Source organism: Carcharodon carcharias, chromosome 18 (genome assembly GCF_017639515.1).
Source record: "Carcharodon carcharias isolate sCarCar2 chromosome 18, sCarCar2.pri, whole genome shotgun sequence".
NCBI lineage: Eukaryota > Metazoa > Chordata > Chondrichthyes > Lamniformes > Lamnidae > Carcharodon > Carcharodon carcharias.
In genome coordinates this window covers 41,631,546-41,649,541 of record NC_054484.1, presented here as the reverse complement: position 1 = coordinate 41,649,541, position 17,996 = coordinate 41,631,546, and the positions used below count along the sequence as shown (strand labels likewise).

At 42.2% G+C, this 17,996-nt stretch overlaps 2 protein-coding genes across 5 annotated transcripts in view; one reads left to right on the top strand and one right to left on the bottom strand.

Moving 5' to 3' along the window:
* Positions 1 to 7,132, top strand: part of cd247 (CD247 molecule) — a 141,238-nt gene extending 134,106 nt beyond the window's left edge. For all 3 annotated transcript variants that reach the window (XM_041210753.1, XM_041210755.1, XM_041210754.1), the window contains exon 8: positions 4,322 to 7,132. In XM_041210753.1, the coding sequence (XP_041066687.1) occupies positions 4,322 to 4,405 (84 nt within the window). In that variant the 3' untranslated portion in view covers positions 4,406 to 7,132. The remainder of the gene's footprint in view (positions 1 to 4,321) is intronic.
* Positions 1 to 17,996, bottom strand: part of LOC121290366 (POU domain, class 2, transcription factor 1-like) — a 260,691-nt gene that overhangs the window by 15,392 nt on the left and 227,303 nt on the right. The window lies entirely within an intron of this gene.

The following is a 17,996-nucleotide window of genomic DNA, read 5'->3' as shown; positions in this document are numbered from 1 at the left end:
ATGAGATCATGGCTGCTCTGTGACCTAACTCCATATACCTGCCTTTCCCTCATATTCCTCAATATCTTTGGCTAACAAAATTTTAAAACTGAGATTGATAAATTTAACAATTGATCTAGCGCCAATTGCCTTTTGTGGAAGAGAGCTCCAAACTTCTACCACCCTATGGTTGGCCAGCCACATATGGCTGATCTGGTAGCCTTGCTTGTGAACTTGCCTGTGAACCCCCCCTAAAAGTGATATGGCACTGCCTGTGAAGCCTGGTGCTGATGACTGTGAGTACTGACTGAAACAAGGTAGGCAAACAAACCTTGAAGTCCTGAACTAAGTGCAGCCAGGTGCACGGCTTATATATGCCGTTGTGAAACGCATTGGCATGTTTTCACGCCGACATGGGCATAAGATCCAGCATGGGGGAATAAGTCCGGAGGGCTGGCCTTATAATATGCTGATGTATTACGTTGAGGTTCCAATGATGGGAAATGCGGCCCGCCATGGACGGGCTGAGCAGGCAATCGCAAACTGGTTTCACAACATCGTGAAACTGATTTTTGGCCTACTTGCCATATTGTCCACTCTCACCACCGAACACATCTGACGCTAGCGGGCACGGAAAATCCCAGCCTTTAATTAGGACATCTCAATTTCCTAATTTACTTCCTTTAAAATCCTGGGATGCAAACCATCTGGACCTGGTAATTTGTCACTGGGCTGGATTTTATGGCCCCCCTGCTAGATGTGATTTCAGTTGGGGGGGGGGGGGGGGGGGGGGGGGGGAGCAGCTCATAAAATACATTGGGTGGCTAGCCCATCACCTTCCTGCCCAACCCTGAGCTGACTCCTATATTACACTAGGTGGGCTGGTGCCGAAATTGGCAGTCTGCCTGCCATATTTACGTGAATAATTAAAGGTCAATTAGGCTTATTAGCAAGCCTATTGACCAGTATAATATACTCACTGTCCACACCACAATACTGTTGGCGTGGGCATATAGGTGGGTGTGTGCAGGCCGTTTGTGGCCTAGGTGAAAAACAGCAGGTGGGGCACCTCATTTGGGGGCAAGGCGTCCTGTGTGCATTGGGAACATACCCCATTTCCTTCCTCACTGTCTGCCTTTCCAAATCCGGCTCCCCACCTCTCTCCCTGGGCTCTCAGATCCCTCCCCGCCCTAAAAGCCTGGAGTTAGATTTCTGTGGCAGCCATCGCTCTCCTTGCTCCTGACTGCAGTCCTGGCAGCATCCACTACTGAGCTCTGGTGCTGCCCGGACTGCTACCAGCCACAACTTTTGAGAATGGGACTTCCTCCCAATGAGGGGTAGAAGTCTCATTCCTAGCTAGTCTAGCCTACCCCAAGTGTGTTATGACTGTGTGGCAGGCTTCTTTACAATGCATTGGCTGCTGGCTGACTTTCCTTCTGGGGAGGGTGTGAGTAGTTCGTCCCTCTGTAAAGTACAGCCCATTATTTCTTTCATTATTGTTAATTTGCTTATATTAATTTTGTTGAGTCTCTGTTACAATCTTGGTTTCTTTGGAATGTCTGCAAGCTGCTTTCTTTTTCCACTGTCAATATTGATGCAAAGTGATTATTCAGTGTCCACCATTTCCACATTGTCAGTGACAATATCACTGTTATTAGTTTTCAACGGGCCTACATTGCTCCTGACTATCTTTTTCCAAATGTCATTATAAAACATTTTTGTGTTGATTTTGATATCCATTGCAAGGTTTTTTCCCCCCGTATTCTTCTTTTCGTGGCTCTATAAGTTTTGTCATCCTTTGCTGTTCTTTGTATCTTTCCCATTGGCCAGGATCTGTGCTTTGTTTTTGCATTTTGTATGCTTTTTCTTTTAGTTTGATGTTGTCTCTTTACCTTAGTTGTCCGTGGCTGTGTTGTTTTTTTGCAGATAGAGCTCTTGTCCCATAGGGAATAGACTGGTTCTGATTTACAAATTACTTTTTGAATACCTCACATTCATCTGTCATTTGACTGTGGAGTCTCTGTCACATTCCATTGAAGTCACCTCACCCTTACCTAAATCTAGAATCTTAGTAGCTGTTTGTATTCCTCCCTTTTAAACACCACATTGAACCGAACCATATTATGATCACTACTGGACAAATATTCATGCACCATTAGGCTGTTAACTAAATGTGGCTCAATACAAAATCTAATTTGGCCTGCCCCCTTGTTGGTTCTGGAACACACTGTTGCAGAAGAAATTCACACAAGAAATTCACAATTTTTCTGACATATGCTATTGTTTATCTAATCTATATAAACCAAGATCTTCCATTAAAACCACTTAGCCTTGACTATATGTTTGTTTAATGTCTGCATTTATACAATCTATTAATTCACAGCTACCATTGGGACTATAATCAACTCCCACTAGTGTTAAAACCTTTTCAATTTCTTAATTCTATCCATAAAGTCTGCTTGTTTACCATTTGATACATCCTCTTCATTGAAATTATTTCATCCTTAATCACTAAGGTTACTCGCCCCCACTCCCTCTACCATTTTCCTTGCCTTTCCCATAGACCTTACGAATGGAAACAAAATATGCTACCTTATAACTGTTTTGCATCTCTCATATACTCAAAGTTGAATATGCAATTCACTCAATTTGTTCCTTGCACTCCATCTCTTTGTTTGAGAATGCTTACTTGGGCCGCATACCCTGACTTGTGCTTCTGCTCTAATGCTTTACTCATACATTTCTTATTTCTCCTGTTTAAAAAGTTTACATCTTCTAGTTTTCCTTTTACCTGTTGCGTCTAAAACATAAATTTCCAGTTACTCTACTCTTTGCTTTTGCTTGGTTTTGAACTATTATTTATGTTGCCTTTAACATCTTTGCCCCCACCCCAGCACACTTACTAGTTTAAAGACTTGCAACTGTGCAATTTATTCTTTTTGCTAGTACTCTGGCCTCAGCCTGTTTCAAGTGGAGTCCATCCCAGTGGTCCCTTCCTGTCCCACTGCCCCATGGAATGGAAGTACTGTTTCTCATTCCACTCCTTAAATCAGATGTTCACCTCCCTAATCTGCTTGTCTCTATGCCAATTTGCTTGTGGTACAGATGGTAATCAGGGTTTATAACCCTCGAGGTCCTGTTCTTTAATTTAGCTCCTAGTTCCTGGCATTCTCCAAACTTGATCTCTTGCCTACTGTTCTGAATGTGTTTGTCCAAACATGGATCACAATGATTAGATTCTTCCCCTCCCACTCCAATATCCTTTCAAATTGATGCAAAATGTCCCTCACTCTTGATGCCAGGAAGTCAATATACCATGCGAGACTCTCAATCCAATTTACAAAGTATGCCATCTGTATCCAGAATTATTGAATTCCCTATAACTACTATAGTAAACTATCCATTTTTTCTTCCCTCCTTTGGGCAGCCACTTCTTGCAAAATGCCATGGTCCACGTTGTGGCTGTCCATCCTGTCTTAATTCTCATCCACACCTGTAATAATTAAATCATCTGTGTTGGATAGGATTAGTTTCTGTTATTCCTTGTTCCCAATTTCACCTGTGATCCCCTTACTCAACATATTATTGGTTACACCAACCTCATTCTGAACCCACGCCTCTCTTATAACTTTATGATTAAGATGTAACTAAAATCTGGAACAAACTATACAGATACTGTTCCCCTCCCTTATGTGTTAAGAGTGTCTCCAACTCGCAATCCAGCTCAATGACTCTAGAACTGGAGATTCATAATGGAGATATCTGCTGCAGGCGTACTCACTTGGGACAGTCTTGCTGTCCACAAACTACCACAGACACACAACCTGTCCTGCTATTTCTTAGTCTAAATTATTTATACTGACTTTTTAGTTTGGACAAAATCTTTAAATAGTCACTGCCTGAAACTTACATAAACCAATGAGTGTTAGAGGCAATAGAGCAAACACTCCTTCCCCTCCTGCGCCAAATTCCCAGTCTCACCAAATTCCTAATTTATGCACTCGATTTACACTGTATTCTTTACACAATCACTGTTCCACAGCTATTTGAATGAGAAAACTTGTATTCCCTCCCTATATGAAAGATAATTAAAAACAGAAACGCCTTAAACAAAGTAATTTTCCGTAATCCTGTGCTCATGGTGGGGTGAAATGCTCATAGGCAGTGTCTGGTGGAAAATCAGGGCTATACACCTGTAGTATCTCTGACCAACACACTCTGCAAGCCTGAGTTTTCTGCAAGGCATCAAAGAATTATCCCTGCAGTGAAAAATAATTTCGCAGAAAAGTATTTCTTTTTGATATGCCCAATTAGCTAACAATTTAATGAAATTATCTTGCAGGATCTGAGTGCAGCTACACAAGACACATACAACCAACTGCAATTGCAGCCATTACCAGCTGTGCCTCCACCCCCTCGTCGCTGAGATTCTGTGATTGTTACTGCAATACCAAGACAACCAAGAGTGGAAAGCCTTTAGGAATAACTCAATTCCACTAGCACAAAAGTTAATGCTAATCTGGAAATTGTTCCCAACAATATTACTTTCTTGCAAAATCCATTTTTTAAAAATTTGCATTATTCTTAAAAGAAAATCACTGTAAAAGAAGTAGCCTACAGTAACTGTGCCAGCACCTGCAAGCTTACTTGCCTCTGTGGATCATATTGTGCTGGTCGAAGCTTTTCAGGTAATATGAAAAAGATAGGCTAAGCCTACACGAATGTTTGAAAGTTATATTTTTGTTGCATTTTTGCATAGATCATAATGAAATGCTATGCTATACTGGAGCTGAAAGTATTTAAAATAAAGGAAACAAATATGTCCAAATGGAAATAGGCATTTTAAAAGCTAAACAGCTTCTAACAATGCAAAATGTAAAGAAATGGCATCGAAACAGAATTTGGGCTTTCAATCCATTTATGAAAACCAGTTGAAATCCAATCTGAACGTGCATTTTTGGAATAGTTGAGTATTAAAACAATTATACAGACAAAGAACAATGTAAATATTATAAATGCAAAGTAACACGATTTTTTCAGTTGTAAACATTTTTCTATCTAGCAATTGAATTAATTTACTTCAATGAGATTGTATGAGTTTCGATGATATTGTCTGAGAATAGGTTTTTAGATGTTACATTGCACATTCTAGGCTCACTTTTCTTGTTGCAACAAAGTAAAGCACTTGGGCTGAGAGGCAAAACATATTTTATAAAAGTCCTCTAAATTTTAATTTAGCTAAATACAAAATAGGTCACCATGACATGGTGCTAAGCAAATGACTTCAGCGTTGCTCAGTTTCTTAAAAAACATTTTGGAATTCATTTGGAGCCAAAGTTCCTAATAAGTTTTTAGTCAGAAGCAAAGCTTTAAGCATTAATTTTAATTCCACTCACTGTTCCAACATTTAGACTTTGAACTTGGCTTACAACATTAAAAAATATACAGGCAACACATTTTTAAATAAATTTATGTTTACTTAAAATTAGTTGATAAATTATCAGGGAAACTAAAAAATGCGGAAAAATAATATGAATAAAGTCTTTGTAATCACCCAAGTGCTTTTCAGGGTTGTCTGTCTTTATTGTATACGTATTTTCTGCCACTCATGGGAACTTTGGCCAATTTTTGTAGTTGTTGCCCATGTATTCAATACAGGAAATGCAATGACTACTTAGCTCGTGTCTTTTTTTTACATAACGAGTTATGAGGATCTGAAACGCACTGCTGAAAAGGGCAGTGCAAGCAGATTCAATTGTGACTTTCAAAAGTAAAATGGAAAAGTTTGCAAGTCTATGGGGAAAGATCAGGGAAGTGGGACTGACATCTTTTGGCTATCTCCATTTATCACTGGCCCTCTATCCAGCTCTACTTGTCCCACCCCCACTTAAACCAGCTTATATTTCACCTCTTCTATTTTTCCTTAGTTCTGTTGAAGCGTCATACGGACTCGAAACGTTAACCGTGTTCTCTCCGCAGATGCTGTCAGACCTGCTGAGTTTTTCCCAGGTATTTTCCTTTTTCTTTAGGGAAGTGGGACTAATTGATTAGCTCTTTCAAAGAGCTGCTACAGGATAGAATAGGCTGAGATTGTTTCCTTTGGAACAGAGGAAGCTAAGGGGAGATTTAATTGAGGTGCATTCGGGACCTAGGTAGAGTGGATAGGAAGGGACCTATTTCTCTTGACAGAGAAGTCAATAACCAGAGACATTAATTTAAAATAATTGGTGGAAGCATTAGAGGAGGGTTGAGCAAATTTTTTTTCAGCAAGAGGGAGGTGAGAGTCTGGAGCTCACTGCCTGAAAGGGTGGTAGGGCAGAAGTCCTCATTGCATTTAAACAATACTTCAATACGCACTTGAAGTGCTGTAGCCTACAGGCTGCAGACCAAGAACTGGAAAGTGTGATTAGGTCGGATAGGTCTTTTTCAGTCGGTTTCGACACGATGGGCTGAACGGCCTCCTTCTGTGCTTTAAAATTCAATGATTATTATGGTCACATTAAAGATTAAAATGAATTTACTTATTCAACTTCAGTTTTTGCTTCAGGGTAACATTTTCAAAAGAAGTAACTGACTTAACTACAGTTACTACTAATTACTTTAATGCCCTGTTTTAGACATTTTTTAAAATTTACCATTCTAAAAATAACATCCTGGTTGTTTTATAAAACAGCTTCCTTTGTTTCCCAATAATTACAGCAATTAAACCAAGTCCACCATAACCTTAGCATTGTCTTTTCAATACTCAGTAAAAAGATCTTTGTAAAGCCATATATCCATGAACAAATCAAAGATCTATTCATAACTAAATGAATGCATAGGCAGATCGAGAAAGTCGGAGCGATTAGTTTATTGTTTGGAAATAAATGGACAGCCTGAACATCTATAAATGGTGAAATTAACAGAAAAATTTCATTCTTAGGAAATGCAACACCTCATCTGATAATTACAATTTAAACAAGCATTCCAGGATGCTATTTGTTAACTTATTTTGAATGTGGGCCTAACTGATGTGAGATATGATTAATTTCTTGCTTTGTTTTGCAGTTGCTTAAAGAAAATTTTAGTCATTGTTAATTTTCGTTTTATGTATTTAAGATGTTTTGTCTGTAATGCTTGTCAACTTTTCTGTATTAAAAAAGGTAGCCATCAAGATTGATTTGAATATTAATAATACTTAGATTCTTTAGTCCTAAGGACAGTTTCATTTGAAAAATCCTTTTCAGTGAAGCCCAACAGCCTTCCCAATTAACTGACACGACTGCGTCAAAATCGATGCAGGCTTGAGAACAGTTAAGAGCAACAAAATGCTAGATGGTAAATTTACTGTGAGCTAAGAAAGCACTGTATCCAGAATGTGTATTATAAATAGATGTATTTAGACCGAATAGCATAAATTCAAAAATAGGCAAGATTTAAACAATATACTCTTAACAACAATGAATAAGCAGAATTACAGCCTGCTTCTTAACACTCTCCAGTAAGAATGAGAAGGGAAGCAGGCAGTTTTTGTCATAAATAATCCCTCCTCGTAACACAGCCATCAAAAGCTGACCAGTTAGTTTATTCCATTGAGTTATGGCGTGTTTTGATTGTCCTGCAACAGCATAAAATATAAATATGAAACAAGATGAGCACCAGGACTCCACAGCATTATAAAATGGACACAAGCAAAGAGGGTACTCAGCAGAGCCATATCTCCATCATACTGTGTGAACTCAACATTATTACAATTACACAGCTCTACCCTGAGACTCTTTCCTGCCTGGCTGATGCTCTAACTACAAAGCTGAAAAAGAAATAATTTCACTGAGAAAGCTTCAGGCCAATTCACATCTAACAGCCTGCTCTGAAAACTCTGTCCACGTTTGAAACAGTCTATGTCAAAATGCAGCAAGACCTGGATAATATCCAGGCTTGGGCTGACAAGTGGCAAGTACATTCACACCACACAAGTGTCAGGCAATGACCATCTCCAACAAAGGAGAATCTATCGCCCCTTGAAGTTCAATGGCATTATCATCATGGAATCCCCCACTATCAACATGCTGGGGGGGGTTACCATTAACCAGAAACTGAACTGGACTAGCCATATAAATACTATGGCTAGAGAACAGGGCAGAGGCTAGGAATAGTGCGACGAGTAATCCACCTCCTGACTTCCTAAAATCAGTCCCCCATCTACAAGGCACAAGTCAGGAGTGTGATGGAATACTCCCCACTTGCCTGGATGAGTGTAGCTCCCACAACACTCAAGAAGCTCGACACCATCCAGGACAAAGCAGCCTGCTTGATTGGCACCACATCCACAAACATTCACTCCCTCCACCACTGACACACGGTAGCAGCAGTGTATGCCATCTGCAAGATGCACTGCAGGAATTCACCAAGGCTCCTTTAACAGCACCTTCCAAACCCACGACCACTACCATTTAGAAGGACAAGGGCAGCAGATAGATGGGAACACCACCACCTGGAAGTTCCCCTCCAAGTCACTCACCATCCTGACTTGGAAATATATCGCTGTTCCTTCACTGTCGCTGGGTCAAAATCCTGGAACTCCCTCCCTAGCAGCACTGCAGGTGTACCCACACCACATGGACTGTAGTGGTTCAAGAAGGCAGCTCACCACCACTGTCTCAAGGGCAATGAGGGATGGACAATAAATGCTGGCCAAACCAGCAAAGTCCACATCCCCTGAAAGAATAAAAACAATTTTGACAGTTGTGACAAATTGCACCACAGCAGCTGAGACAAGCTACAGCATTCTAAATCAAGCCACAACATTCTTAAAAAAGGTCAATGTGCCCCATTTCACAATGTTAACGGTTGGACGCTCTAAAAAAGTTCAGGATCCGAATCTGGATCCACATCTTCACCTAAACTAATCAGTTTTTCCTTGGACCATGCCCTATCTGTCTGTGCAGCAAGTTTTGTTGAAATCTGTCCATTTATTTGTTGGGATATATTGCTTACAGATAAACAGACCACCTTCAGTGGCAGAGATCATAATAGTGGAAAATTTATAATGGGTGTTGTACATACAGCTCATTCACCATGGGAGAGTGTGCATATTTGTTGCTGTCATCATTATCATTGTCAGTCCCTTGAAACGAGTATGATGTCTGCTAGGCTTCATGAGTTGTGTATCCTCAGGTGACTCAGCAGGCCAATTGTGGAGCCACAGTTCTTTGAGCAGAAGAACAAAAGTAGCCCTGAGAAGGTGGGGTTGGGGTGGGGAATTCTTAAGCCAGGGTTAAGCTCTCTCTCTCCTCCTGCTTTTGTTGCTTCTCTGCAGAAGATATTGTGCGGTCAGTTTCTGACTGTGTTACGGCTTGCTTGATGAGGCTGTGCCACATGGTATGGTTTATGGTAAGATCCTCCATGCACCAATGTCAATTTGATCCCTTTCTGATGAGGCTTTCAGTGTCCTGAAAACGTTTTCTCCATCTTCCTTGAGGTCAGGTGCCACCCTCCTGTTGTGAAAAGAGGATCTGCTTCGGAAGCCAATTATTTGGCATGCAGAAACAGTTTCCAGACCACGGGAGCTGATTTCACATGCTTATGCTTGCTGGAGGATTTGCCTTTGGTAAGGATGCTGGAGTTTGTTCACCTGTTTTGCCACTTGACCTTATCCACTGATGAAAATTCTCCCATGCCTGGAGATGTCTTTGATAGGTGACCCAAGTCTCACTGCCACATAGAAGATATAGAAGGGTGGTGACAACAACAGCGTTGTAGGCTAAAGCCTTTGTCCTGTTATGGAGATCTGTTGCTGATGATCTGGTTGAGCAATTTTTGGAAGACTGCACCGCCACAGCCAATTCTGTGCTGGATCTCCTCTTTGATGGTGACATTTTGAGAAAGGTAGCTGCTAAGATGTGGGAAGTGTTCAATGACTTCTGAAGTCCCCCCATCAATGACAATAGGTGCTTGACTGGGCAAGGGCTGGGAGGAGGATTTTGTTTTTGCTCATGTTGAATGAGAGAACATTTTGATTTGGGGAGTTGAAGAAGCTGAGGGTTGTCTGAATATTGCTTAAAATGTGGGCAGTCGTTGGCATATTGTAAGTCGTGGATATGCTGAAAGATTACCTTAGTCTTGGTCACGAATGAGTTCACTGACTAGGCTTAGGTAGACAGTGAAAGAGTTGGCGCACACAGCCTTGCTTGATGCCCATCCCGATATGGAAGGGCTCGGTCCCCAATCCATTGCAAAGCAGGCTTGCTGTCATACCGAGGTACCTCGGGGCTGATGGAGTCAAAGGCCTTTGACAGATCAATAAAGGCCTTGCAGGCACTCTTTATGACATTCCAGACACTTTTCTTGGCTTTGTCAAGGAAAGATGGTTGCCCTGGATGGCTGGAAACCACATTGGGTCGCTGGAAGGGTGTCTACGCTGACAGGTAGGAGGCCGTTCAGGAGGATTCATGTGAGAATCTTCCCCACAGTAGACAGAAGGGATAAGCCTCCAAAGTTTCCACAAATGAATTAGTCATTCTTGAAAAGTGAAATAACGATGGCAATGCAGAAATCATGAGGTAGTACTTCTTCCCAAATTTTTGTTAAAAGGTCCGAGAGTTCTTTATTTTTCTCAGTAGAATTGAGTCTGGCACTGATGAGTCTTCTTTCAGGGCATTCACTGTTTTGATTATCCATAAAGATACACACTTTTCAGGTACCAAATTTCATGTGTTTTTCCACTTGTGTGCACTTTTGACTGCAAGAGTGGTGAATCCACTGGATGCAGTTTCCCGGTTGGGACAGCCAATGCTTCAGGTACATTTTCTAACTCTTTTCTCAAGTGAGGGGAGCAGGGACCTCCTCAAAAAGGACTGCTCAATCATGGATACTGCTGCTGGAGAGCTTTTCTGTCCCAAATCAAAGAGCTGAGCAACCATCAGGAATCCACCACTGACATGCAGATTTGTGACTAGAGACTGCCAGGTTCACAGCCTTGTCTCTGATGCCACTTATCCATCATCATAGGACTTCTCAGTGTCCCTGGCTGTGCATGTCATCTTTAACATGAGATAGTCAGTGCAGTTGATAACTGCACAATCTTGACAGGTTGGCAATTTTTACCCAATGCAATGGCAAACCAAACCATGACTACAGGAGTGTCAAATCCCATTGCAGACAAAGTCCTCCATGCCCATTAATGTGCACATGGGACTCATTCATCCGCCTGTTCTACTGTTAAGGACTTGAAAATGTGCTTAATTTAGGTTCGCCACTTTAGGTCTACCCAAAGCAGAGTAGCAGGCTCACCTCATGAAGGTTTTAATTGGGATGGTCTTATTGGAAAGGCAAGCTGTGAGCAGAGCCACAAGCAGCCTGTCTCCTTGGGATACAAGGAGCAGTGCCAGGCTATTTGCTGTAATTTAGTACTCGTTCAGGTTTTTTGATTAGTTTGCTATATAGCTTTGTCAATTGCACAGCATGAAATAAAAATTGTCAAGAAAAGTTCATCCAACAATATTGCTTATCTTCTGCAATTATCAACCTAAAATATATCTTCCTATGGTGGGAAAAAGATAAATTTGTGGGGGCGCCGATAATTTTCCTTTATGAAATTTGCATCATAATTTATTGCATTGATTTAAAGATGCAATAGCAGAACAACTTTAAGCATAGTTACTCTTCGGAACATAATTTCAGAAGAATGCAGCTGCTTAGTCCTATTGAGTAACTGAGAAGGAAGAAATGACCTTGAGAATGTCCACTTGTGAATACATTCATGTAGCTGGAGAGAGCTCACCAGATTTAATAAGGTCAACTAATTTTAATAATTTTCATATGCTCCCTGTGCAGTTTGGGCCTTGCAGAGGGGGTTTGCTAACATGATGGTTTGCTGCTTAAACTTAACGACACATGGCCTCATGTAAGGAGACAAAACTTTTTGGAACTTATTTCAATCACAACAGTTTTTAACATTTCCATGAGGTGGATATGTGTCAGCTGTGGTTTAGTTGGTAGCACTCTCATCTGAGAGTCACAAGGTTGTGGGTTCAAGTCCCACTCCAGGGCTTGTGCACAAAAATCAAAGCTCCAGTGCAGCACGGAGGGAGTGCTGCACTGTCAGATGTGCAGCAAATCAAGGTCCCTTCTGCCTCTTCTGGTATATAAAAGATCCTTTGGTACAATTTCGAAGAAAAGCAAGGAAGTTATCCACGGTGTCCTGGTCAATATTTATCCAATATCACCAAAAATATTATCTGGTCATTATCACATTGCTGTTGTGGGAGTTTCCTGTGTGCAAATTGGGCATCGTGTTTCCTACATTACAGCAGTGACTACACTTCAAAAGGACTTAATTGGCTGTAAAGCACTTTGAGACATCCAGTGGTTGTGATTCAAAGACAGCACACTAGAGAGACTTAAAATAGTGAATGAGAATAAATACAGAATGGTACACCCCTCCAACCTTGTTTCATGGCAGGCAAAATTGATATGCTGTTTAACAAACTGGGTGCAAGACTTGCTGTTGGGACCTAGAAGGCACTTACTGTAAAGGAGATCAGTGTACCATATTGAGCAAAAGATGGCAGGCTGGCAGCCAGATTGAGTGCTGTCTGGAGTTAATATAGAACTCGGATGCAAGAAAAGGTGGCATGCTTTAAAGAATCTGATGTGATGAGACTGATTCATTATTGCATGCCATGCACAAGCTACAAAGCTTAGATGTCAACTGCTTGCCCTGCTAGACAACCATGCAAGATTTCCATTGTATTGAATACATATCCATACCTCAGCAGGCTACACAGCCCAGATGCTGTGTACAATTGGTACCCTTGCCACATTCACATCTTCCAACAGCTTCTGGTTAGAAAGGATGGCTATCAGTGACCCCCTGAGCTTTGAGAAATGCATCAACATCATGATACCAGGCACATGTTATGGCATTCAATGTGAATGAAGATAAACACCCACCATGCTGAACGTACAATTAATCACCTACTTGTTGCTATGCCTGATATTGCAGCACAAGTTTGGGGGGAGGCCGTGGCATAGTGGTAATGTCATTGGACTAGCAATCCAGAGGGCAAGGCTAATGCTCTGGGGACACAGGTTCAAATCCCACCATGGCAGCTGGTGGAATTTAAATTCAACCAATAAAACCTGAAATTAAAAACTAGATCAGTAATGGTGATCATTGTCAATTGTTGTTTAAAAAAAATACCCATCTGGTTCACTTATGTCCCCTAGAAAAGGGAATCTGCCATCCTTACTTGCTTTGGCCTAGATGTCACTCCAGGCCCACAGCAATGTGTTTGATTCTTAATGGCCCTGTGAACTGGCATAGCAGTGGGAGGCATTCAAAATCGAGATTCTACGGGCACAATGCAAACATGCCCCACAAAGAAAAAGGGTGGTACTGCCAAATCCAGAGCCCCTAAATATCCAGAAGCATACAGGGTAAGATAAAGCAGGAAAAGAAAGCTTATGACAGTCACAAAAAGCTTAATACTGTAGAAAGCCTAGAGGAGCATAGAAAGTACAGGGGTGATGTAAAAAAGGAAATTAGGAAATCAGAGAGGATACGAAGAAACATTGGCAGGTAAAATCAAAGATAACCCAAAGATGTTTTATCAGTACATTAAGAGCAAAAGAATAATTAAGGGTAGGACCCTCTCAGAGCTGTACATGGTAGCTTGTGCGCTGATGCTGAAAACATGGGCAGGGTTCTCAATGAGTACTTTGTCTCTGTTTTCACTGAGAGAGACAATGCAGACACTCTAGTACTGGAGGGCCTGTCATCCTTGAAAGCGGATAAATCACCAGGGCCAGATGGATTGTATCCAGGTTGTTGAAGGAAGCCAGGGAGGAAATAGCAGATGCTCTGAGGATCATTTTCCAAACCTCACTAGATACAGGCGATGTACAAGAGGATTGGAGGCCTGCAAAAGCTGTACCATTATTTAAAAAGGGTGTGAGATATAGGCCTGAAAATTATAGGCCAATCAGTCTGACTTTGGTGGTCGTAAAATTATTGGAATAAATTCTGAGACAAAGGGTAAGTTGTCACTTAGAAAGACACAGATTGATCAGGGATAGTTAACATGGTTTTGTTAGGGGAAGATCGTGTCTTACTAACTGAACTGAATTTTTTGAGGAAGTAACAAGGGAGGATTGATGAGGGTACTGCAGTGGATGCTGTCTACATGGATTTTAGTAAGGCATTTGACAAGGTCCCACATGGCAGACTGTTCAAAAAAGTGAGATCCCATGGGATACAGGGGAAGGTGGCAATTTAGATCCAAGATTGGCTCAGCGACAGGAAACAAAGGGTAAAGGTTGGTGGGTGTTTCTTGTGAATGGTAAGTGGTTTCCAGTGGTGTTCCACAGGGCTCAAGTGTTGGGGCCCTTGCTGTTTGTTGTTTATATTAATGATTTGGACTTAAATGTGGGATATATGATTTGGAATTTGAATTTTGCAGATGACACAAAAAGTGGCTGTGTAGTTGATAGTGCAGAGGATAGCTGTAGTCTCCAGAATGATATCAATGGTTTGGTTGAGTGGGCAGGGAAGTGGAAAAATAGATCTCAATCTGGAAAAGTGAGGTAATGCATTTGGGGAAGGTAAACAATGCAATGGAATACTCAATAAACGGGAAGATATTGAGAGGGGTTGAGGAAGTTAGAGACCTTGGAGTGCATGTCCACAGGTCTCTGAAAGTGGCAGGACAGGTGGATATCTGGTAAAGAAAGTATATGGAATGCTTTCCTTTATTGGACGAGGTATTGAATACATAATCAGGGATATAATGATGGAATTGTATAAAATGCTGGCTAGGCCACAGTTGGAATTTTGTGTACAGTTCTGGTCACCAATTTATAGGAAGGACATAATTGCTCTGGAGAGGGTACAGAGGAGATTTACAAGACTGTTGTCAGGGCTTGAAAATTGTAGCTATGAGGAAAGATTGGACAGGCTAGGGTTGTTTTACTTAGAATGGAGGCGGCTGAGGAGTGACCTAATTGAAGTGCACAAAATGATAAGGGTCCTAGATAGGAAAGACTAGTTTCCCCTAGCTGAGGGGTCAATTACCAGAGGGCATAGATTTAAGGTAATTGGTAGAAGGATTAGAGCTGACATGAGGATAAACTTTTTCAGCCAGAGGGTAGTGGGCGTCTGGAATTCACCGCCTAAATTGGTGGTTGAGGCTGAAATGTTCAACTCATTTAAAAGGTATCCGGATCTGCACCTGAAGTGCTGTAACCTGCAAGGCTACAGACCAGGCGTTGGAAAGTGGGATTAAAAATGGGCGGCCATTTTCTTTTTTTTGGCTGCTGCAAACATGATGGGCTGAATGGCCTCTTTCTGTGCCGTAACTTTTCTATGGTTCTAAGCCACTCAGTCGCATAAAACTGCTACAGAAAAGTCAAAGAGGAATGAAATCGGACGGACCACACGGCTTTCACCTAGGCACCGGAAATGACAACAATACAAACAGCCCTGTTGACCCTGCAAAGTCCTTGTTACTATGCTTGTCCCAAAACTCGGAGAACTGTCCCACAGACTAATCAAGCAAGAGACTGACATAGTCATCCTCACCAATTCATACCGTTCAGACAATGTTCCAGACATCACCATCACATAACAAGAGGTGGCAGCACAGTGGTATACAATCGGGAGGGAAATGCCCCACGAGTCCTCAACATTGACTCTGGACCCCAGGGAGCCTCATGATATAAACTCAAACATGGGCAAGGAAAAGTCCTGCTGATTACCACCTAATGATTACTATCTACCGCCCCCCTCAGCTGATGAATCAGTGCTCCTCCATGTTGAACAGCACTTGGAAGGCGCACTGAGGGTGCCCAGAATGTACTCTGGGTGAGGGACTTCAATGTCCATCACCAAGAATGGCTTGATAGCACCATTACTGACTGAGCTGGCTGAGCCCATAAAGACATAGCTGCTAGGATGGGTCTGCGACAGGTGGTGAGGGGGCTAATGAGTGAAAAACCTACTTGACCTCATCCTCACCAATATAACTGTTGCAGATACATCCACCAGTATTGATAGGAGTGGCCACTGCACAAGCTTTGTGGAGATGAAGTCCCATCTTCACACTGAGGATACCGGATACCCTGCGTGTTGTGTGGCACTGCCACCATGCTAAACGGGATAGATTTCTAACAGGTCCAGCAGCTCAAAACTGGGCATCCATAAGACACTATGGGCCATCAGCAGCAGCAGAATTGTATTCAACCACAATCTGTAACCTTATGATCCGGCATATTCCCCACTGACATTAAGTCAGGGGATCAACTCTGGTTTAATGAAGACTGCTAGAGAGCATGCTAGGGGCAGCACCAGGCATAACTAAAAATGAGCTGTCAACCTGAAGCTACAATACAAGACTACTTGTGTGCCAAACAGCATCAGCAGCATGTGATAGTGCTAAGCATTCACACAACAAACGGACCAGATTTAAACTCTGCAGTCCTGCTACATCCAGTTGTCAATGGTGGTGGACAATTAAACAACTAACTGGAAAAGGAGGCTCCACAAATATCCCAATTCTCAATGATTGGGGAGCTCAGCACATCAGTGCCAAAAGTGAGGCTGAATTTGCAACCATTTTCAATGCTGAGTCAATGATCCATCTCAGCCTCCTTCTGAGATCCCCAGATGCCAGTCTTCAGCCAATTCAATTCACTCCATATATCAGGAAATGGCTGAAGGCACTGGATACTGCAAAACTATGGCCTTGACAATATTCCGACAATAGTGCTACTGAAGACTTGTGCTCCAGAACTACCTGTGGCCCCTAGCCAAGCTGTTCCAGTGCAGCTACAACACTGGCACCTACTCGGCTATGTGGAAAATTGCCCAGGTTATGTCCTGGGCATGAAAAGCAGGTCAATCCGACCTGGCCAATTAACACCCCAACTGTCTACTCTTGATCATCAGCAAAGTAATGAAAGGGGTCATCAACAGTGCTTTCAAATGGCACCTACTCAGCAACAACCTGCTCACTGACATTCAGTTTTGGTTCTGCCAGGGCCACTCAGCTCTTGACTTCATTATAGTCTTGGTCCAAACATGAACAAAAGAGCTGAACTCAAGAGGTGAGCGTGATTGCAGAGTGTGACTGCCCTTGACATCATGGCAGCATTTGACTGAGTGTCGCATCGAGGAACTAGCAAAACTGGAGTCCATGAGAATTTGGGGGAAGACTCTCCACTGGTTAGAGTCATACCTTGCACAAAGGAAGATGGTTGTGGTTGTTGGAGGCCAGTCATCTATCTCAGGACATTATGCAGATGTTCCTCAGGGTGGTGCCCTAGGCCCAGCTATCTTTATCTCTTTCAATGACCTTCCTCCATCTTAAGGTGAAAACTGGGGATACTCACTGATGATTGCACAATGTTCAGGACCATTCATGACTCCTCAGGTACTGAGGTAGTCCCTGTCCATATGCAGCAACATCTGGACAAAATTCAGGCTTGGACTGATGTGGCAAGTTACATTTGCACCACATAAGTACCAGGCAATGACCATATCTAACAAGAGAAACTAACCATCTCATGACAATCAATGGCATTACCATTGCTGAATCCCCCATTATCAACATCCTGAGGTTTACCATTGACCAGAAACTGAACTAGACCAACCGTATAAATATTGTGGCTACAAGAGTAGGTCAGAGGCTGGAAATTCCGCAGTGAGTAATTCACCTCCTCACTCCTCAAAGCCTGTTCACCATCTACAAGGCACAAGTCAGGAGTGTGATGGAATACTTTTTACTTGCCTGGATGAACATGGCTCCAGCAACACTCAAGAAGCTCAACACCATCCAGGAAAAGCAGCCTACTTGATTGGCGTCCCATCCACTGCCTTAAACATTGACTCTCCACCACCAACTCAGAGTGGCAGCAGTGTGCACTGTCTACAAAATACCCTGCAGTAACTCGAGGCTCCTTTGACAGCACCTTCAAAAGCGCGACCTGTCATCTAGAAGGACAAAGGCAGCAAACGCATGGGGAGATGCCCAATTGCATGT